Here is a 23,423-nt window from a genome sequence, read left to right on the forward strand (position 1 = left end):
TCGCTCTATTTTTGCTTATAGCGCAAAAAATAAAAACCGCAGAGGTGATCAAATACCACCAAAAGAAAGCTCTATTTGTGGGAAAAAAAGGATGTCAATTTTGTTTGGGAGCCACGTCGCACGACCGCGCAATTGTCAGTTAAAGCGACGCAGTGCCGAATCGCAAAAAGTGGCCCGGTCTTTGACCAGCAAAATTGTCCGGGCTAAAGTGGTTAAAGAGGAACTGCAGTCTTCTCACATCATTTGTAATAAAAACATATTTGCCATTCTGAAGCTTCCCTCCAACCACTTTGCATATTATTTTATATATAATGTGATTCTGTACTTGCCAAATATGCTGCAGAAATCTCCCCCCACCTAGTCTGGCTGCAGCCATTTTAACTGTGGGCAGCTGAAGCTGATTGGCAAAATCCCGCTGCAGCCTGTGACAGCCCTGGTTAGCACATGTGTGCACCCAGGACAGACCGGATCACAGATCACATGTTCGCCCGATTCTCTTATAGTGTGTACGAGGCTTTTAGATGCCTGGAGGCTAGAGACATGATTAAAGGGGTTGTAAAGGTTCGTTTTTATTTTCTAAATAGGTTCCTTTAAGCTAGTGCATTGTTGGTTCATTTACCTTTTCCTTCAATTTCCCTTCTAAATGTTTTTTTTCTTTGCCTGAAGTTCTCACTTCCTGTTCCTTCTCAGTAAGCTTGCCCCCATCAGCCGAGCCGTTCTGGCTGGGGGTTAGTCAGCATGCTCGCCCCCTCTCTTGGGACTACATCCCTGCGGTGTTCACAGAGTCTCCCCGCAGGGATGTAATTCCAAGGGAGGGGGCTGTTCTGGCTGACTAACCCCCAGCCAGAACGGCTCGGATGATGGGGGCAAGCTTACTGAGGAGGAACAGGAAGTGAGAAATTCAGACAAAGAAAAAAAACATTTAGAAGGGAAATCGAAGGAAAAGGTTAGTGAACCAACAATGCACTAGCTTAAAGGAACCTATTTAGAAAAAAAAGGAACCTCTACACCCCCTTTAACCCTTTTATTGCTAGCAGATCCCTGGTGGCCGGACATGATTCTTGTACAACCACGCCCATGTTAAATGAATGCCCGCCCCTAATTTAAGTACAAATGCTTCTCCTACAGCAGCTTTCTGTACGCACAGAAAAAAGGTGTCTCTAAAAACTTTTATGAAGTGTTAGCAACTATGCTCTGGCCCAGCCAGGTACGGGCCCCGTGATTTTTAGCGGAGGCCCTTATTCCACCAATCATTTTTAGGGCGTAAACCAGGGGTAGGTAACCTTGGGTACTCCAGCTGTTGTGGAACTACATTTCCCATGGGGCATTGCAAGGCTGGCAGTTACAATTACTCCCAGAGGCATGATGGGACTTGTAGTTTTACAACAGCTGGAAGGTCCCAGGTTGCCTACCCCTGCTGTAAGCTAAGCTGAAGTGTGCCCACAAGACTTGTAGTAGAAGTTGTGTTGGGAGGTGTGCAATCCATTCCTCACAGATCACCCCCTTCTCTATGGTGTATAAAAATGTTGCACTTGCGCACTTTTATTTCACTTTTTATTTCATGAAACATCCCACCTGACTGTGCAACGCCTACAGCAAGGTGACCAATCCCTGGTCAACGTTGAATCCCCTGCAGCCATCTTTGATTAGGCGGACGTGACGTCGGTACCCCGGAAGTTCCTGAGTGTCGGGTTATCCGGGTCACCTTTGTTACATCACGTCAGGAAGCGGCGCTACAACCGGTTGCGGAGATTTGTAATCCGGGCGGAACCTTCCCCCGGTGTGCGGACGCCATGTTCTCGCTCAGCAGCACGGTGCAGCCGCAGGTGGGTTAGGCGACACGTTGTTGGGGAGAAGGGGTGTCCGTTATGTGACGGCGGGCGGGGGGAGTCGGTTGACAATGACAGCTGGGCGCTCCCGGGATACACGCAGCTCCGGCCAATCACGTGCTTCGAACACTGGGCAGCTGGAACTTCCGGCATGCTTTTCCCTGCCACGACTCCTGACTGGGCCTGGTTACCAGGGGCAACCCCGGGATGTACAGACACGAGGAGCCGTAGTGTCCCACTGTGTGTGACAGCCTGAGAGGGGACTTCTTACCTCTGGCTTCCTGTGTGTCACTGGGACCGGAAGTAGAAGGAACGTCTCCAATCACACCTGTAGCATGTCACTGCCCATGTAACATGTATGTAGTCTCTGACGTAGTTTCCTTAGTCTCCAACCACATCTGTAACATGTCCACAGTCTCCGGAACCATGTTCTGTTTCTCCAACAACACCAGTAACATGTCTATAGGATCTGATACTCTCCTACAGCATATCCCCAACAACACCAGTAACATGTCCATAGCCTCTGATACTCTCCTACAGCATGTCCCCAGTCCCCAACAACACCAGTAACATGTCTATAGGATCTGATACTCTCCTACAGCATATCCCCAACAACACCAGTAACATGTCCATAGCCTCCTATACTCTCCTACAGCATGTCCCCAGTCCCCAACAACACCAGTAACATGTCTATAGGATCTGATACTCTCCTACAGCATATCCCCAACAACACCAGTAACATGTCCATAGCCTCCTATACTCTCCTACAGCATGTCCCCAGTCCCCAACAACACCAGTAACATGTCCATAGGATCTGATACTCTCCTACAGCATGTCCCCAGTCCCCAACAACACCAGTAACATGTCTATAGGATCTGATACTCTCCTACAGCATATCCCCAACAACACCAGTAACATGTCCATAGCCTCCTATACTCTCCTACAGCATGTCCCCAGTCCCCAACAACACCAGTAACATGTCCATAGGATCTGATACTCTCCTACAGCATGTCCCCAGTCTCCAACAACACCAGTAACATGTCCATAGCCTCTGATACTCTTACAGCATGTCCCCAACAACACCAGTAACATGTCCATCAGATCTGATACTCTCCTACAGCATGACCATGACTATCAACATGTCCATAGCCTCTGATACTCTTACAGCATGTCCCCAGTCGCCAACAACACCAGTAACATGTCCATAGGATCTGATACTCCTACAGCATGTCCCCAGTCTCCAACAACACCAGTAACATGTCCATATGATCTCATACTCCTACAGCATGTCCCCAGTCTCCGGAACCATGTTCTGTTTCTCCAACAACACCAGTAACATGTCTATAGGATCTGATACTCTCCTACAGCATATCCCCAACAACACCAGTAACATGTCCATAGCCTCTGATACTCTCCTACAGCATGTCCCCAGTCCCCAACAACACCAGTAACATGTCTATAGGATCTGATACTCTCCTACAGCATATCCCCAACAACACCAGTAACATGTCCATAGCCTCCTATACTCTCCTACAGCATGTCCCCAGTCCCCAACAACACCAGTAACATGTCTATAGGATCTGATACTCTCCTACAGCATATCCCCAACAACACCAGTAACATGTCCATAGCCTCCTATACTCTCCTACAGCATGTCCCCAGTCCCCAACAACACCAGTAACATGTCCATAGGATCTGATACTCTCCTACAGCATGTCCCCAGTCTCCAACAACACCAGTAACATGTCCATAGCCTCTGATACTCTTACAGCATGTCCCCAACAACACCAGTAACATGTCCATCAGATCTGATACTCTCCTACAGCATGACCATGACTATCAACATGTCCATAGCCTCTGATACTCTTACAGCATGTCCCCAGTCGCCAACAACACCAGTAACATGTCCATAGGATCTGATACTCCTACAGCATGTCCCCAGTCTCCAACAACACCAGTAACATGTCCATATGATCTCATACTCCTACAGCATGTCCCCAGTCTCCAACAACACCAGTAACATGTCCATAAGATCTGATACTCTCCTACAGCATGTCTCCACCAGTAACATGTCCATAGGATCTGATACTCTCCTACAGCATGTCTCCAACAACACCAGTAACATGTCCATAGCCTCTGATACTCTCCTACAGCATGTCCCTAGTCTCCAACAACACTTGTAGCATTTCCATAATCTCTGACACTTTCCTGCAGCATGTCTTGTGTCTCCAACCAAAACTGCAGCGTGCCCGGAGTCTCTGACAGTCCCTGGTAGCATGTCTCCAGTCTCAGCAACCTCTGTAGCATGCCCATGGTCTCTAACAAGCTCTTGTAGCATACCCATGGTCTTTGACAGTCCCTGGTAGCATGTCCCCAGTCCCCAACCAAATCTGCAACATGCCCCTAGTCTCCATCAATCCCTTGTAGTAAGTCCCCCGGCCTCCATCAATCTCTTGTAGGGTAAGTCTCCCGGTCACTGAAAACATGCCCTGTGGCTTCAACAAAACCTGTAACATGCTCCGAGTCTCTGACAGACTTCTGCAGTAAGTCCCTAGCCTCCAACCACAGCAGTAATCTGTCCAGAGTCTCTGATGGCAAGTTACTCGTCTCCAACCACACCGGTAACCTGCCGGGAGTCTCTTTTAGCATGTGCCTAGCCTATCAAACACATCTGTAGTATGCCTTTATTCTCAGACATCATGCTGGGAAAATCACTGGAAAAAACACGCTGGTAAAAGCACTTTTAGTGGTTTAGGACTGTTTAAGAGCATTTAGAACCATTAGCATTTTATTGTAATTTTTGTAAAAAAAGTGGGGAAAGCTCCAACATGTTTAGGAGTGTTTCTGCTGGAAAAACGCTTGAAGAAACTCTAAAAAACATTATTATTTTCTGCTCCTAGACGCTGAAGCTAAAAAAAAGCTAAGGCTTCATGTACATGGGATGTTCTTACAACCTCTCCTGAGCGATTTAACCTGACAAATGGTAACCCACTTTTTTCTTTAAATGGGCAAAAACGATAAACGTCTATAAACTAAACGCTGTGGGTTACCACGTTTAGAAGCGTTTGGCGTCTGAACTAATTTTTTTGCCTTAAAAAAAGGCCTATAAACACAACTGTTTAAAAACGGCAGTAAACAAACATGTACACATAAGATAACGTTGAGGGCATGGAATTGGATCGCATGGGTGTTTTCACCCATGCGATACAATTTCTGTCAGAATCCACTGTTCGCACTGCGATTGATCTACATTGGCAGTTTGAAGAGGAATATCATTGGTATGGCAGCAGCTAGCTGCCATAACCCCAGGATCCTCTTCCTCAGTGGGTGGTCCACTTTCAGATAAAAGAGTTTTTTTTTTATTTTTATTTTTTTAATTAGGGGCAGGAGATGTAAGTCACATATGAAAACAGTGTGGTATCGCTGCGATTGTTAGATCGTTGGCAATAATTCTAGACCTCTTCCCACTCAAAACGGGTAACGTGGAAAGTTTTAAACGTCACCTATGTATATTTTTAAGAGTAAAATTTTGACGCAATTTTAACTCGGCGTAACTTTATCTTTCACAATGTAAAAAAAAAATTGGGCTAACTTTACTGTTGTCTTATTTTTTTCCAAATAAAAAGTGTGCGTGTAAGACCACTGCGCAAATACGGTGTGACAAAGTATTGCAACGACCGCCATTTTATTCTCTAGGGCAGGGGTGCCCAACCTTTTAAAGACTGAGGGCCACTTAAGCAACTTGGTAACCAGTCGCGGGCTACAATGAGCGGAGTGGGCAGATGACAGGTCTGTGTCCAGTCTACATATGCAAAGCATACACCGCCAAATCTACTCTATGGGCCCTCTGATCCAATCAGATGGAAGGGGATTGATCCACTTCTGTGTTTTTTTTTTTTTTTGAAGATCGGATTGGAGGTAGGCAGGTTTAAATGGACTAAAGTCACATCGTGTGAAAGGGGATTAAGGCTGCTTTTACACTGATGGTCTGCGGTCTACCCACACCGTGGGTGCGGCGCAGTGTACCTGTGGTTTTCCCGCCGGTTAGCTGCACTTTGCCATTGATGTGTATTATATCTTGCAGGTGTGGTGCACTTTCTGAAAAGCCTCTTGCTTCCTTTACCACCGGCTTCATTCACAACACTGAAGCTCTGGGATGGCCAGAACAGGAGGTTCAAATCGGAGGGCTCCTGGGGAATATATATAATTTTTGGTTCTAAGTCATTTTTATAGCAAAAAAATAGATTTTTAACTTCACCTCCCATATTACATGTACTGTATATCTCCTTTCAGTTCTGCTCTGTCACTGGCTCTTGTGTAACTGACACCTTTCAGGACTCCCAGCTAATGTTATGTGGCAAAATAAGTCACAAGCTTTTTTTTTTTTTTTCCGGTTATATTGTATAGTAGATATTGCCTTTAATATTTACTGTATGTGACCATTTGGCTGTCTTTTCTGAATATAATAATTTTATACATAAAGTACAGATGAGTTGTTTAATAAAAGCATAGAGATCATTCACATGTGTTCACTTTGAATACCCTATCGTGTTCAGGAAATTAAAGTAGGAGTTCTTTGGCCCCGTACACACGGGCAAGAATCTCATCAGGAAAAAAACGTTGTTTTCCCTGATGAGATTATTGGCAAGAATCTCTTGCCGCCCGAGTGTACACACTGACCTTTTCAAAAGAACCGCAGTTCTCTTGAAAGACAAGAACGCGGTGACGTCGTCGCATACGACGAGCATTCGCTCATCACATTCGATGCTGTCGCCGCTATTTTACTTCACCCTACCTATGCCGTGGAAGCTACTGCACATGCATCAGTCATTTTGAGCATGCACGGGTTTCCACGGCGACAGGTAAGTATACACACTCTTGGGTTTCTCGTCAGGAAACAGGCCGACAAGAATCTTGACGAGAAAAAAGAGCGCAGGTTCTTTTTTTTTCTGCAGAAACCTAAAACCCTCGTACACACGAATGGTAATCTCGGCAAGAAGCAGTTTTCTTGCCGAGAAAACCGGTCGTGTGTATGAGGCCTTAGTCTTAAAGGAAAGATAACCCCTCCACCACTCCTATTTATTTATTTTATTTATTTATTTTTCTTCCTTAACTTTTATACTTCTGTTCCAGCCTCGCTACGGCCCAGTGCGTCACGTCCTCTTCTTCCCCACTGCCTTCTGAGACCTTTGTGTCCCAGAAGATGGGGGTCATTCAAGAAGCGCTGTGCGACTCACGCATGCACAGTAGGAAGCGAGCGGTGAAGCCTCCACTGCCGATTTCCCTTAGTTGGAGTGTTTGTAGCTTCTGAAATTGTTTTTTTTTTCCGACTGTAATACGGCTTAAAGGATAAGTTCTCCTTTTAACAAAAACAAATAAATGCACATTTTTGTTAGAGGTAAAAATAATGTTCATTTACTATTTTGTTTTTTTATTTTGGAGCCTGGAAAGCATTGCACCAGCAGATAACTGATGCCATGCAGGTCTCCTGCACACTGTCAATGTGTGCTGTCTGCCAATATATCGTATGGGCATCAAGTTTTACACTGACAGGAAGAATCAAACTACCAGAGCACTCAACGGCACCGTGGTAGTTCATTGAGAACGACAAGCTGACCGCTGAAAAGCCTGTCGGCACTTGTAGTTTATTGATTCACAGGGATCTGTAAATCAGTGATGTGGCCGTGTGGGCGGAGCCCGGCATGTCTGTGTTCTGTGTTGAATTGTGAGAATATACCTGGGTGGGACAAGGGGAGGTGTGTGTGTGTGTGTGTGTGGCAGCGGGGACTGATGCTGAACATGTTACACCCCAAATGCTGATGTAAACTTATCCTTTACATTGTGCTTTGTGAGATCAGTTCTTACCATAAAGACATTATAACTGCACATTATGGCACACTTGCCTCACAAGTCACCTTCTCCAGCAATGACAGGTCCAGTCACTGTCCAAAGCCATCTCCCCTGACATTTATTTGGGGGAATCCTCTTCAGCCATTGGCTGGCAGTGGTGTGTGTGTTTTTTTTTTTTTTTTTTTTTATTATTTTATTTATTTATTTTTTGTCTTGGACCAGTCTGGGATTACAAAATGGTAAGATCACCATGCATGGCTACATGTCCTATTTATTGGCTTTGGACTAGGTATATAGATTCTAGGCTGGAAGCTTCTCCATGTCAAAGGATATCCAATATCTACTTTGTAATCGAGAAATTGTGAGATAGAATCCACACTAAAAGTTGGTTGTCAAAAACAAATTTATTCCAAAATGGGATAAAATGTTTTTTTGTTACAGAGCCAACAAATTTCCTTCATCAGGGCTGGAAGAAAAGGTTTGGTATATACTGGTCTGAAAAAGGTGTATGCAGTTTTCGGACCTGACTGGTTTACAAGTGCAGCATCAGATTTCTGGCGGGCCAGATGGTCCCCGAAGTCTCTATGATCATTCGGAGGCAGGGGGTGTGAAGTATCGCTGCCATTCCACAAGCGTGTGCAATTTTGAAGCGTGACATGTTAGGAATCTATTTACTCGGCGTAACATCTTTCACAATATGCAAAGAATTGGGCTAACTATACAGTTTTTCTTCTACAAAAAAAAGCGTTTGCAAAATTGCTGTGCGAGATAAAAAGTTGCAATGGCCGCCACTTTATTCTCTAGGGTCTCTGCTAAAAAAATATGTTTGGGGGGGTTCTGTGTAATTTTCTAGCAAAAAAATTATGATTTTTACATGTAGGAGAAATGTCAGAATTGGCCTGGTAGGCAAGTGGTTAAGCGGCCCAATAAATGGCAGCCTTTTTCTTCAAGCCCTGTGGTGGTGGGGAGGAGGGATGTTCTGGGCCCAAAATGCATTAGTGGTAATTATCTTAGGCTGACTGACCATCATTTTGGTGCAAAAAGGTTCCTCTTTTTCAAGGACTAAGGTCAAAATGTGTGTGTCGTGTTAATGTAATGTATATTGATGTGTTATGTGTTCAATGTATAATTTTTTTTTTTTTTTTTAAGTTTTAGTGAACGTAGTTACATTTTTTTTTTTCTTTCTCAGTCTGTGTAGTGCATTGTTCATTTTTAAATGCTGTTAAGATTTGCTTAAAAAATAATTATACCATGACTTTGTTACAGTTTACAGTACCGCTGAGTTACCTGATCACAGCATTCCACTCTCCCAAAACCACAGCGTACTTCCCAAGCGCTGCCTCCCTGAAGGTCGTCCAGCGTGAAGTCGCCAATGACAGTGAGACATGCACTACAGAGGTATGAGGGGGGAGTTCATTCTGATGGATTACTGGGCTTAATGATGAGAGCGGTTTATTGCGAATGATGGCTGGTAGAGGTGGTTTTGAAAGGCACAATATTGGGTTGATGGGGTGGGCTGATTGTTTATATATACTGGTCACAAGAATGTCAATATACATCAGGGGTAGGTAACTTTTTTCAGAGGTGGAGATATACATGGACAGCATGGAAGAGATCAAAGATCATCCCCCCCCCCATTTTTTATTTATTTTTATTTACTAGCAATCCCCCCAGTAAAGGGCAGGGATTGCACGGAGGAAACTTGAATACTCTACTAAAACTAATGCCTGTATAAAAATATAGACATGTCCTACCTTATGTTGGATTCAGTGACAAACTCTGCATTAACTTTTATTCACAATATTTTTTATTTTTTTTCCGTCTAGAGGGTAATTGGTCACCTCAAGCCTGTAGCAGGACTCCCCTGAGAAGGCAGAACTTCTTGTACTGCAGACTGACTTGCTCAATTAGTTTCAGGCCTGGCAGATCGGCCTTGCTTAAGGAGGGTCAGCAAAGCGGGGAATGAGCTTGGGCAGCTTTGGACTAGTGTCGGAAGCTGCCTGAGCTCAACCCTGCAATCTACTTGTCTGTGGTCGACCATTGGCTCTCGATCGATGGTTTGCTGAACCCCTGATCTACATTAAAGATACTGGGGGATTGATGTATTACATTCTTATGTATAATTTATTTTAATCAGCAAAAACTGTTTAAGACCCCTTTCACACTGAAGTGTTTTTACAACGGTTTAGCGTTAAAAATAGAGTTATCAAAGCGCTCGTAAAACACTCTCCATGCATCTGAATGGACCCTTTCACACTGAGTCCTGCAAGCAGCATCTTTGGAGCAGCTTTTGGGCGCTGAAAAAAATGCTCCAAAAACGCCCCTCTCCATTGAAATGAATGCGCTGTAAAAACGCCTTGCCCTTTCACACTGAGGCACTGCAAAAACGCCCTAAAAAGTTAGGGTCTTAGCGGTGCTTTACCAGCGTTTTTCGAGTGCTGGCAGTGTGAAAGGGCTCTGAAAGCACTCGGTCTTTCACATTGGGATTGCAGATGAGGCTTCGCCTGAAAAACGCTCGAAAAACGCCCCAGTGTGAAAGGGACCTTAGGGGGACTGGTACACTTTAACCACTTGCCAACTGGGCCATAGTCAAAAGATGTCCTCGGTAGGAGGTGGAATACCGGGTTTATGGCTGCAGCAATATGCCATAACCTTCTGGGTTTTTTTTTTTTCTCTAACCGATAAAAGTGGTCATAGTGGCTCTGGGAACCCATCCGGTGGTTGCATCTCTATGGTCTAGGACAGGGATCCTCAAACTACATCCCTCCAGCTGTTGCAGAACTACACATCCCATGAGGCATTGTAACACACTGACATTCAGACATGACTAGGCATGATGGGAATTGTAGTTCCTGAACAACTGGAGGGCCGTAGTTTGAAGATCCCTGGTCTAGGAGGACCGGAGCAATGTCATTTCTGGTTCCAGCATATTTAATGCTTTACATTTGTAGAGAATTCTTTTAGGGTCTTGGCTACCCCAGATCTCTCCATAAAAAAAGACCTGTCACTGCTTATAAAATGCTTTTCAAAAACCTGTAGCTATTTTTAAAGCGACGCTTATGGAGTTTTTAAAGTACTGTAGTTTGCTGCCACAAGCATGCGCAATTTTAAATCATGATATGATGATATGTTGGGTATCCGGCACAACATGTTTCATATTTGACCCAAAAAATTGGTTAACATATTTTGTGTGGTTTTTTTTTTATTTTTTTTTATTATTATTATTCAAGTGTATCTCTTTAAAAAAATTGCTTTTGAAAACCACTGCGCAAATATTGTGTTACATAAATTGCAGTGAACGCCACTTTATTCTCTGGGCCGTGATGGCGGCCCTTGGCAGATGTTTTGGAACTACATTTCTCATGATGCTCATGCACTCTGCAGTGTAGATGAGCATCATGGGAAATGTAGTTCCAAAACATCTGGGGTGCCAAGGGCCGCCGTCACTGCTAAAAAAAAAAAAAAAAAAAAAAAGATATAGAGATGTATAATCAATCATTTTGGGGGGGGTTCTAAGTAATTTTCTAGCAAAAAAACAGATTTTTACATATATGAGATAGGTGTCGGTAATGGCCCGGTTGGCAAGTGGTTAATGGGATACATTTTATATGCAGCGCTTGTTAGGTGCTTTCCAAGTTAAAACGGAACAAAATGGGAAGTTCCCCTTTTTATTTGGGGGGAATCTTGTTTCGCTTGGTACCCACTCCATTAAGTGTTGGGTTTTTTTTTTTTTTTTTGCTCCTGTCTATTACTGGTAATTTTTGTCTGGAGCTCCTCTTTAAATGTGGTGACCTGAACTTTACCCTGAATTTATTCACATGCCATTTAACAAACATCTGCTACTGTATACAGCTGCCTAATGATGCATGCTCTGATTTTATCTTGTTTTATATGGTGTTTGTTCTGAGCAAGATTTTTTATTTTTATTTTTTTTTCTTCCCTCAGAATTATGTTCTGAATACAAGTTACAAATAATACCAGTGATTTGTGTAGTTATTACCAAGCCTGTTTCAGGGGATTTTATTCCATTGAGGTTTGTCAGTTTTATTTCAATAAACACACTAAAAGTAATAAACTCCCAGTGAGTCGATGTACTCGCTGTCTTTTATCTAGTTTGTGTCATACTTGAAATGCTGAAATCGTGTGTATAATAGTGAGATGCCAAATACTGTTACAGAATTGGAAAGGACTTTGGTCTTTTAGGGATCTGATTCTTCTGACTAGGGCACTGGGCAAAATGGTGAATACGTTTACCTAAAATAATAATAAAAAAAAAAAAGCACAAGGAACTTTCCTTTTACCCAAATCTTTCTCTTTTGATGCTCCCCCTGCCACCATAATATTGCTGCGGCAGGGGTTAATAGAATTATTGGGCTGTGGTAGGAACTCCAGCACTTGATTATGCCTGACCTGTTCGTTTTTTTTTATTATTCTAAATGGGTTCCTTTTTTAATCTAGTGCATTGTTGGTTCACTTACCTTTTCCTCCAATTTCCCTTCTAAATGTTTTTTTTCTTTGTCTGAATTTCTCTCTTTCTGTTCTCAGTAAGCTTGCCCCCATCATCCGAGCCGTTCTGGCTGGGGGGGTTAGTCAGCGTGCTCGCCCCCTCTCTTAGGACTACATCCCTGCAGTGTTCACAGTGTCTCCCTGCAGGGATGTAGTCCCAACGGAAGGGGGTGAGCATGCTGACTAACCCCCAGCCAGAACTGCTCGGATGATGGGGGCAAGCTTACTGAGGAGAACAGAAAGTTAGAAATTCAGATAAAGAAAAAAAACATTTAGAAGGGAAATTGAAGGAAAAGGTAAGTGAACCAACAATGCACTAGCTTAAAGGAACCTATTTAGAAAAAAGGCTTTAATACCAGCTTCTTTGAATGGACCAGGTGGGCATAGTCGGGCACTGTTGGTGAGTGCCTGTCAAACTTTTTAGTTCTATTTTCACTCCCAATGCACTGGAAGATTGCAGGGGTGAGGGCATCGGAGGAGAAAGATTTTGTCGAGAGGACACATCCGCACAAGGGAGACATCTCACCAAAGGTAAGTATTGCCCCTTGTACTGAATTTTATTTTTTATTTTATTTTTTGTTTTAGGTAAGCTTGGGCTTTAACCAGTTCCTGACCATGCTATAGCTAAATGATGTCCTCCTGTGGTCATGCTTGTGTGGGCAGCGCATAAATGTACTACCACTTTAAGGAAACTTCCACCAGAAACCTGTCGCTGGGGCTGTTATGAATTGCTCAGTCTGTCTTTTGATCGTTGGGGTGAAATGCTGGCTCTGTGATTTTGTCGTGGGCTTTTTTTTTTCTCCAAAGCATTTTACGATCCAATATGGAGTAAAAATGTGCTTTTCTCTTGCAGCCTGTGTTCAACCTGAGGGACCTGGGTTTATCTGAGCTGCGGGTTGCACAGCTTGACGAGATCTTCTCAAGACTTCTTCCTGGCTTCTTTGCTGATAAAAAGAAAAGCCCATCAAACTGGCACACATCTCATGTATCTGCACAGTCTTTCTTTGAAAATAGAAATGGTAGGTGGAATCAGGATCCTTGGGGGGGGGGGGGGAGGGGCTTATTATCAATAGATGCTCTTTGACAAACAGTGATGAATGAATGAATGAATGAAAAACTTATAAAGCGCGGCGCATGCGAACTGAATCGCTTCTGGGCGCTAGTTGTTCGTGTCTCATGTCATCAAAAGAGCAGAGTTTTGATTCGTCTTCTGAAAGTCAGGTGGTTTTCCTCCAACCGAATGCTGGTTGGTAAAGCGTTCCATAGTCTAGGACCCTGAAAAGCAAACCTTCTTTCTCCTTTGGACTTGTATTTGGTTTTTGGTACCCTGACCAGATTTTGGTCGGTGGATCGCAGAACGCGATTCGAATTGTGAGGTTCTATCTTGTCGCAAAGATATTGCGGAGCCTTCCCATGGATGCACTTATGTGTCAGGCAGAGTGCTTTAAATGCAATTCTGTCTTTTACTGGCAGCCAGTGAAGGGTTCTCAACGAAGGTGAGATTGATTCCCATTTTTTTTTCCCAGTCACAAGTCTGGCGGCCGTATTCTGTACGACTTGCAGACGAGAGATTTGGTACTTTGGGAGTCCGAGGTAAAGGGCATTTGCATAGTCCAGTCTGGAATTCACGATTGTTCCCACCACGACTGCTACGTCTTCTTTGGGGATAAATGGAATAAGTCTGCGTAGTAGGCGCAACAGATGGTGCGCTCCGCTGACTACTGACCCTATTTGTGCGTCCATTGTCATGAAGGTGTCGAAGATGACCCCGAGACTTTTGACTTTGGAGCTAGGGGTGATGATTTGGCCCAGAATGGGCGGGGGTGTCCAGGTTGTTGCCAGTTGACTCTTTCGGCTGGCGTGAAACATAAGGAGTTCTGTTTTTGAACTGTTGAGTTTGAGATAACTCTTTGTCATCCAGTTTTCTATCAAAGAGAGACATTTCTCTAAACTGAGATGATGATCCTTTTTGTTGCAGATGCGAAAATACAGTTGCGTATCGTCTGCATAAGAGTGATAGAGTAGTTCTTGGCTACTGATAATATCAAAGAGAGGGCGAAGATAGATGTTGAAAAGCACCGGTGACAGGGGGGATCCTTGGGGGACTCCACATGACACCGTGCGCTTTTCCGACGTGAAACAACCCAATTTAACTGTTTGTGATCGGTTTTCAAGAAAGGAAGAAAACCATGGTAAATCACCTTCTGCGACTTCTGCTACCTTGGCTAGTCGCATCAGTAACAGTTTGTGGTCTACCGTGTCAAAGGCTGCGCTTAGGTCCAGCAGAACCAGGAGACAAGATTCTCCTTCGTCTGCGGCCTCGAGGGCATCGTCCCATATTTTGAGTAAGGCCGTTTCTGTCCCGTGTCCGGGACGGAAGCCTGATTGTAATGGATCCAGTAGATTGTGGGTATCTAGATGCTGTTGCAGCTGTTGTACCACTACTTTCTCCATTATCTTGGAGAGAACATTAAGGCCTGTTATGGGACGGCGGTGAGTTGGGTCCTTGGGATCCAGGTTAGGTTTTTTCAAGATGGGCTGGATTGTGCCCTCTTTCAACAGGGATGGCACTGTGCCTTCCTTAAATGACTGGTTTATAAGCTGTGTGATGGGTGGTGCCAGGATGTCGGCACATTCCTTCAGCAGTTTGGTGGGGATGATATCATTGGGCGATGTGCTGTTCCGCAAAGCACCAATGATATTTTTTGTGGTATCGATGGAGATCGGTTCCAGAGTGAACTTTGTTGATTGTAGAGCGTTTCTGTGGGTGTTTTGTGGTTGATTGACGGTGGGGTTGAGGGGGGTATTGTTTTGCATGATGCTTTCCCGGATTCTTTCAATTTTGTTGATGAAGAAATCCGATAGTTCATTGCAGAACTCTTGGGTGTCTGAGTTGGGGACTTCAAGACATCCTGGGTTCATGGTCTGGGTGACCATCTTGAAGAGTTCGCGGGGGCGGTTTAGGGCGCTGTTAATCGCCAAAGAAAAATGATGTTTCTTGGCTTTGAAGATTTCTTTATGATATCGTGTTGTTATTGCCTTGTAGATGATGAGGTTATCCTCTGCAGGACTTCTTTTCCAGGCGGCTTCCGCCCTTCTGCGCTCTTGCTTCAGAAGCGACAGCTGGTTGTTGAACCAGCCGGACTTTCTTTTTCGAATGCAGGCTTTGCGTTTCGGTGCTACTAAATCGGCTGACTGTAGCAGGGCTGCGTTTATGGCGTCCAGTGTATCTGCGGCTGTTTGATGTGGATGGATTGTTTTGATTCTGTTTCCCAAGGTAGATTTGAAGAGTTCCGAATGAGTTCTCAGATCTGCACGTGAAAAAGAATGCTGTACCACTCCTTTCCAATGATGCTTATACATCTATACCCATGTTTAATAACACATGAATATACCTAAGTGGTAATGAAAAGCATAGCATAAAAAAAAAAATCCAAATCAAATTTAAAAATGTGTGTGTTTTTTTTTTTTTTTTTTTTTATAATCACTCCACTATATACTGTGCATTTAACACCCTCTCTGTGTCTTTGTTAGTCGAATTCCACACTGTGCAGACAAAAACATTGTAAGTGTTCCTTTTTTTAACTCTCCACCACTACAGATGTGCCCTCACTGTATTTCTTTATCGTTACATCACGGGACACAGAGCGGCATTCATTACTATATGGGTTATATGGAGTACCTTCAGGTGTAGACACTGGCAATCTTCAAACAGGAAATGCCCCTCCCTATATAACCCCCTCCCATAGGAGGAGTACCTCAGTTTTTTACGCCAGTGTCTTAGGTGTTAGTCATGGTTTAGCTTGCCTCCGCATCCTTGGGATTAGGTGAGCTACCGGTTCTGTCCAAAAAAGCCTGCGCGCTAAAGTGGTCAGTAACCGGACCCCAAACCCTTGGGGTATAGCCCATAATGCTTTCTTTTTAAGAGAGCTGGACCCTGGGCCCAGAACTTAGAAAACCTTTGGGGCGCCTAATGTTTTCTGTTTGCCAGGGTGCTGTATGGGCCCAGGACAGTGGATCCTTCATGGAAGAAGAAGGTTCCCAGGGCCTGAAGGTCTAGACATCCCCACGGAGATGGGGGAAGATTGGACCTCTTGCTTGGCAAAGTCCTGCGGCATGGAGCAGGTAAGTAAGGGGAAAAACCTGCGGGGCTTGGCTCTTAGCAAGTTTTTTCTGGGAGGTCACAGGGGACATGCCTAAGGTTATGCATTGCATCTGGCAAACCAGTCACATATCATGAAGATAGGATGGCTCTATATGTTATATTTCCCCATAAAAAGTGACCTCCCTGGTAGTGTTGGAAAAGCTGTGAGTGGGGCCTTTTATGTACAAGTGTATGTGTGTGTCAGAGAGCTATGCTTACCTGCAAGCCTCCAGGCGATGCTCTATCCAGTCCTCTCCCTCATGCCTGCAAGGCAGGCAAAACGCTGACCTCCTCGTGTGTTCCAGGCCTGCGGCTGCAGGAACAGAGAGGCCCTTCCTCCCAACCCCCCCCCCCCCCCCGTCGGCGGGCGCGCGCGCGGTGCGCGTGCACGTGTTATAGACGCATTTGGCGCCGTTTTAGCTGGGGGGGAAGGGCGGGTCAGTGGTTTAAAGGAAGGGGCGGCCCTTCCTTAGATGCCACAGCTCATTCATTTCTCTGGCTTAAGGGAGGAAGGACTGGAGTGAAGCACGGGGCGCTGAGGACACACAGTGGCCAGAAAGAATACTACAGTCTTCAGAAGATTGTGGTTTAGCCTAGGAATAGGCTGGTTTTCTTTTCCATCTCATAGTCTTTTCTTTGGCAATACTACTCAGGGGGATAGAATGTTTTTTCTTGCCTAGATTGAAAAAAAAAAAAAAAAAAAGAAGAAAAGTTTTTCTTTGAAAAAAAAAAAAAAAAAAAAAAAAAAGTGTCATCTAGGGTAGAGGAAACATTTTTTATTCCCCAAACAGGTGTTTGGGCATTTAACTATTATAAGTCCCAGGTACCAATAAGTAGCAGGTGTACCTCGGTATTGTACCATGGCATCAAGATCAGAGGGTACAAAAGGTGGGGATTCCCCCGCAGAATCTGAGGTCTCGGATAGAGCTATGCCGCTGCTTTCCCCACAGGGAGCCTTTGGGCCATCGGGGTCTGGGGCTAGAGCTGACGCGAGTCAACCCAACCCTAAGGTGGTCACGGAGGAGGTGTTACTCGCCTCTTTAAATGAGATGCGGAGAAGCATGGGAGAAATGATAGCCGCAGCCATGCGGGGTAGTAAGCGGAATAGATCTCCGTCACCCGTGCGCGGACCCTCGGAAGAGGAGGTCCTTTCCTCTGGGGAATTGGACCTCTTGGACAGAGACCAAGTAGGTTCAGGGATCGAAGATCCGGATACAGAGGAGTCTGGGGCAGTCTCCCTGAGGGAGAGCTGGTGGATTCAGGGCTTGACGGACTTGGTCCATAAGGCATTCAACCTGCCTGTACCAGATCTCCAGGTATCGACGGTTTCAGCTTTGGGCTCACTGAGGGCGCCTCAAAGCAGTGCTGTGTTTCCGATCCATCCTCTATTGGAGGAAGTCTTGTTCCAAGAGTGGAACAAACCAGACAAGGTTTTCTTTCCACCTAAGAAATTTTCTGTCTTATATCCTATGGAAGAAAAGTTTTCCAAGAGATGGGCTTCTCCTGCAGTAGACGCAGCCATCTCATGTGTTAACAAATCGTTAACATGTCCTGTAGAAAATGTACAGGTTTTCAAAGATCCAGTTGATAGACGCTTGGAAGCCCTACTTAAGAACTCCTTCACTTCTGCAGGGGCAGTAGTACAGCCAGCCGTGGCTGCGATTGGAGTCGCTCAAGCTTTATCGGATCAATTTAAGCAAATGCTTGAACTTATTCCTGCCGAGCAGGCAGAAGAATTTTCGGATGTCCCTAAGGCCATATGTTTTACGGTAGACGCAATCAAGGATTCTATCCAACAAGCGTCACGTTTATCATTATCCCTTATCCATATGAGAAGACTCTTATGGTTAAAAAGCTGGGAGGCTGAGCCCCCATGCAAGAAGCTCCTGGCAGGGTTTCCCTTCCATGGAGGACGGCTCTTCGGAGAGGACTTAGATAAATACATTCAGACCATTTCAAGCGGCAAGAGTACTCTCTTGCCAACTAAGAAGAGGGTTCAGGGACCTGCGTTTAAACGACAGTCCTCCCCTGGGCAGGGGCCCTCTAATGCCAAGCAGTATCGACGGCCTCCTGCAAGAACAAACTTCGGCTTCAACAGCAGATCACAAGGACAGGCTGTTAGGGGCAAGAGGCAGTGGTTTCGCAAGCCAGCAAAACCAGCCCCCAAGTCTACCTCATGAAGGGGCGCCCCCACCCACGAAGGTGGGGGGAAGGCTGCGACTCTTTTCGGAGATTTGGGAAGCCAGCATTCCCGACGAGTGGGTACGGTCTTCCGTGGCCACAGGCTACAAGCTAGAATTCCTAAGGTTTCCTCCTCCTCATTTCCAGGAGTCGAGGATTCCAAACGATCTGGAGAAAGGAGCCGCATTAAGGTCGGCTCTAGATCATCTACTTTCCCAGGAAGTAATAGTAGAGGTACCAGTCCTGGAACAGGGGCTGGGTTTCTACTCCAACCTATTCATCATCCTAAAGCCCAATGGAGATGTCAGGCCAATTTTGGACCTAAAGATGGTAAATGCATACTTAAAAGTCCGCTCATTTCGGATGGAATCCGTGCGGTCAGCAGCTGCCACACTCCAAAAGGACGACTTCATGGCGTCCATAGACATAAAGGATGCCTACCTTCATGTTCCAATTTATCAGCCACATCAAAGATATCTACGCTTTATGGTGGCTTCGCGTCATTTCCAATTCGTGGCGCTTCCCTTCGGGTTGGCTACGGCCCCCCGGGTGTTCACGAAGGTTCTAGCTCCAATCCTAGCCAAGCTAAGGATCCAAGGGGTCACGATCCTAGCATACCTGGACGACCTCCTAGTCATAGACCACTCGTCTCCCGGCTTGGAACGAGCAGTGGCCCTCACGGTCCAATACCTCGAGAGGTTTGGCTGGGTCCTAAATCGAGAAAAGTCAGCATTCCAGCCCACAAGGCAGTTGGAATATCTCGGCATGAGATTAGACACGGAACAACAAGGGGTGTTCCTACCTCTGAGGAAGGTCAAAGCCATCAAGGAATTAATCCTACTGGTTCTAAGCAAGAAAGAACCGACTATTCGCCTATGTATGAGATTACTAGGCAAGATGGTGGCTACTTTCGAGGCGGTGCCATACGCCCAGAGCCACACTCGCATCCTGCAGGCAGCCATCCTGTCAGCATGGAGCAGAAGGCCACAGGCCTTGGATATCCCGTTGCCTCTCTCATCAAGAGTCCGGCAAAGTCTGTGTTGGTGGTTAGACCCTCAGAATCTACTGAAGGGAAAATCTTTCAGCCCAGTGGCTTGGAAGATAGTGACCACAGACGCCAGCCTGACGGGCTGGGGAGCGATTGTGGATGGTTCCACTCGCCAAGGTATTTGGGCAAAGCCAGAGAAGCTTTTACCCATCAACATCTTGGAGCTCAGAGCTGTTCGACTAGCCCTCAGGGCTTGGACGTCGAAATTGCAGGGGCTCCCGGTGAGAATTCAATCAGACAATGCCACGGCAGTGGCATACATAAATCACCAAGGGGGGACCAGGAGTCAGGCCGCTCAGAGAGAAGTGAGCTTGATTCTCCTATGGGCAGAGGCTCATGTGCCCTGCATATCGGCAATATTCATTCCCGGAGTGGACAACTTTCAGGCGGACTTCTTAAGCCGCCAGACTCTATGGCCGGGGGAATGGTCTCTGCATCCACAAGTCTTTCAAGCACTCTGCCAAAGATGGGGAGTGCCGGACGTGGATATCATGGCATCGAGACTCAACAAGAAGCTAGACAGGTTCATGTCCCGCTCAAGGGATCCGATGGCCTGCGGAACCGATGCTCTGGTTTGCCCTTGGCATCAGTTCAAGCTTCTTTATGCGTTTCCCCCGCTCCAGTTACTACCCCGCCTGCTGCGCAGGATCCGGGTGGAGCACATACCAGTTATCCTGGTAGCTCCAGCATGGCCCAGAAGGGCTTGGTACTCACTAATCCTAAGGATGGTAGTGGGAAACCCTTGGACTCTGCCTCTAAGGCCAGACCTGCTATCGCAAGGTCCGATCCTCCACCCTGCCTTACGGCATCTAAATTTGACGGCCTGGAAGCTGAATCCTTGATTCTCAGGGGTAGAGGTCTGTCTCAGAAAGTAATCTCTACCCTAATCAGAGCCAGGAAACCGGTCTCTAGGGTGATTTATCACAGGGTCTGGAAGGCCTATATAGGCTGGTGCGAATCCAAGCTATGGCTTCCTCGCAAGTTCACCATAGATAGAGTTTTAAGTTTTCTCCAGCTAGGAGTGGATAAAGGATTGGCATTAAGCACAATCAAAGGACAGATTTCTGCCCTGTCAGTGTGGTTTCAGCGGCCGCTGGCCACCCACTCGCTGGTTAAGACCTTCCTTCAAGGGGTCTTACGTATTAAACCTCCAGTTAAATCCCCGCTTTGTCCGTGGGATTTAAATCTTGTTCTGTCGAGTTTACAGAAACAACCGTTTGAGCCGTTGGCTGAAGTTCCTTTGGTTCTACTGACAAGGAAGTTGGTGTTTTTGGTTGCCATAGTTTCCGCAAGAAGAGTTTCGGAACTGGCAGCCTTATCCTGTAAGGAACCATATCTTATATTTCATAAGGACAAGGTCGTTCTCCGCCCTCATCCTTCCTTCTTACCGAAGGTCATATCCAGTTTTCATTTGAACCAGGATTTGGTATTACCATCCTTCTTCCCTAAACCTACTTCCAGAAAGGAAGGGTTGCTGCATACCTTGGATATTGTCAGGGCCATGAAGGCCTATCTTAAAGCTACAGAGAAGATCCGGAAAACAGATGTGCTGTTTATTCTACCGGATGGGCCCAAGAAGGGGCAGGCAGCTGCAAAGTCCACCATTTCTAGGTGGATTAAGCAATTGATCACTCAGGCCTACGGCTTGAAAGGGTTGCCTCCTCCAGTATCATTAAGGGCTCATTCTACTAGAGCCATGGGCGCCTCCTGGGCAGCACACCACCAGATCTCTATGGCTCAAGTTTGCAAGGCGGCAACCTGGTCTTCTGTCCACACATTTACAAAATTCTACAAGTTGGACGTAAGAAGGAATACTGATACTGCCTTCGGGCAGGCAGTGCTGCAGGCTGCAGTTTGAGACCCTCGGATTCCGGGGGCTCCTCTTTTTTTGAGTTAAATTTAAAATTTAAGATTATTTTTCTCAAATAAGTTGGATTTATTATGATTTGAGTATATCTCTAAATTAAATCCTTTTGTCTTGGAGATGTTCTCCCTCCCCTCATTGTAAGCATTGCTTTGGGACATCCCATATAGTAATGAATGCCGCTCTGTGTCCCGTGATGTAACGATAAAGAAAAAGAGATTTTTAATACAGCTTACCTGTAAAATCTTTTTCTTGGAGTACATCACGGGACACAGAGCTCCCACCCCTCTTTTGAGGACCATTTTGGGAGGCATACTGCTTGCTACAAAACTGAGGTACTCCTCCTATGGGAGGGGGTTATATAGGGAGGGGCATTTCCTGTTTGAAGATTGCCAGTGTCTACACCTGAAGGTACTCCATATAACCCATATAGTAATGAATGCCGCTCTGTGTCCCGTGATGTACTCCAAGAAAAAGATTTTACAGGTAAGCTGTATTAAAAATCTCTTTTTTCTTGACCTATATGTTGCAACCGGTCCAAAAACATTTAACTTCATTTAATTTCCATTTAATTAATTAAAATAAACAAAATTAACACTTCTATTTCTGAAGGCATTCCTAATTTGCTGCATTTTTATTTTTCACACCTGCCTAAGAGATTTGCAGTGTGTTGTATATGTGTATAAATCTGGCACTTATAGTTAGGGTGTAGCTGCGTGGAAGTAAAAAGTGTTGGTTCATAAGTTCTCAGATGTTTTGCAGTTTTTTTCAAAATTGCAGTTTTTAGGAATAGACAGAGGAAAACTACAGGTCAGCATACTTAAACTGCATAATGCAGAAAAATGCCGGAGTGCACCATAATGCAGTCATGGCCCTGTGGTATGAATGGAAGTCTTGTGAAATCCTATCTGGTGTAAATGGGCCCTTCTCTTGTAAAATCTAACATTTTTAAAAATAAAATTCATTCAGCAATGATAGTTTGTGTTTTTTTCCTAATTTTAAGTTTATATTTAAAATTCTTGCAAAGCATTGTCTAAAAATTAAATACATATATAAATATTTTGAGCTGGATGTATTAATAGATGGTTAGTATTAAAGAGGAACTGCAGTCTGCTCACATAATTTGTAATAAAAACATATTTGCCATTCTGAAGCCTTCCTTCCAACCACTTTGCATATTTTATATTTTCTGTGATTCTGTACTTGCCAAATATGCTGCAGAAATCTCCCTCCACTGAGTCTGGCTGCATCCATTTTAACTGTGGGCAGCTGAAGCTGCTCCCTGTTCACTTCCTGGATTTACAGACACACACCTCCAGCTTTGCAGCTATCATTGGCCCACTTATGACTTACCCCCCCCCCCCTTCCTAGCAAACTATCACCAGCGTGAGAGAGAGAGAGCTGTGCATGATGTATGTCATAAGTCTAGGCTTTTTACCTGACAAACAGGAAGTGGGCTGTGTAAGGTATTTACTGCCATAAAAAAGTTAAAACAACAAGGGCAGAGGATTTAATAGATGGAAAGTTGGAAAATGACTGAAGATGTTTTAAGATGTAATTTGTAATGTACAATGTCATATCTTTTATTGAAGGCTATCCCAGCACTGTAAATGCTTTGCGTCTATACCACCACCACCAGCAGCAGATGAGCCCACTGAAGCAAGCTTGTGCAGACCTGCAGCACTGGCCAGGTAAATGCTAAATATCTGTTTTAGCAACATTTCTGACGACTTTACAATAAATATATTGGTTTACACTGTTTTGGATTACCAAGTCAGTACAAAATCAGTTTCTCCCTCTATCGGTTTGGTGCAAAAGATTTATAATGGCACCGGCATGTGCAACAAACTGACAACATTCATATGGAGAAAAGGGAACAATCTTTGGGGCCATTACATGTCATCTCTTGACTTTTGCTGACAAAGATTGACTCGGTCACTGTAATGGCCAATATTAAGCCTTGCCTTGTACACCCTTATCTTGCATGCTTTTATTATGTAG

General features: G+C 45.0%; 1 protein-coding gene across 1 annotated transcript in view; it reads left to right on the forward strand.

Annotated features, from left to right (window-relative positions):
• The first annotated feature begins 1,663 nt into the window (after window positions 1–1,663).
• Window positions 1,664–23,423, forward strand: part of YME1L1 (YME1 like 1 ATPase) — a 48,666-nt gene continuing 26,906 nt past the window's right edge. Inside the window, exons 1-4 of the mRNA XM_040352578.1 lie at window positions 1,664–1,826; window positions 8,946–9,077; window positions 13,039–13,204; window positions 23,015–23,113. Coding sequence (XP_040208512.1) covers window positions 1,794–1,826; window positions 8,946–9,077; window positions 13,039–13,204; window positions 23,015–23,113 — 430 coding nt within the window. The 5' untranslated portion in view covers window positions 1,664–1,793. The remainder of the gene's footprint in view (window positions 1,827–8,945; window positions 9,078–13,038; window positions 13,205–23,014; window positions 23,114–23,423) is intronic.

This window comes from Rana temporaria, chromosome 5 (assembly GCF_905171775.1).
Source record: "Rana temporaria chromosome 5, aRanTem1.1, whole genome shotgun sequence".
NCBI lineage: Eukaryota > Metazoa > Chordata > Amphibia > Anura > Ranidae > Rana > Rana temporaria.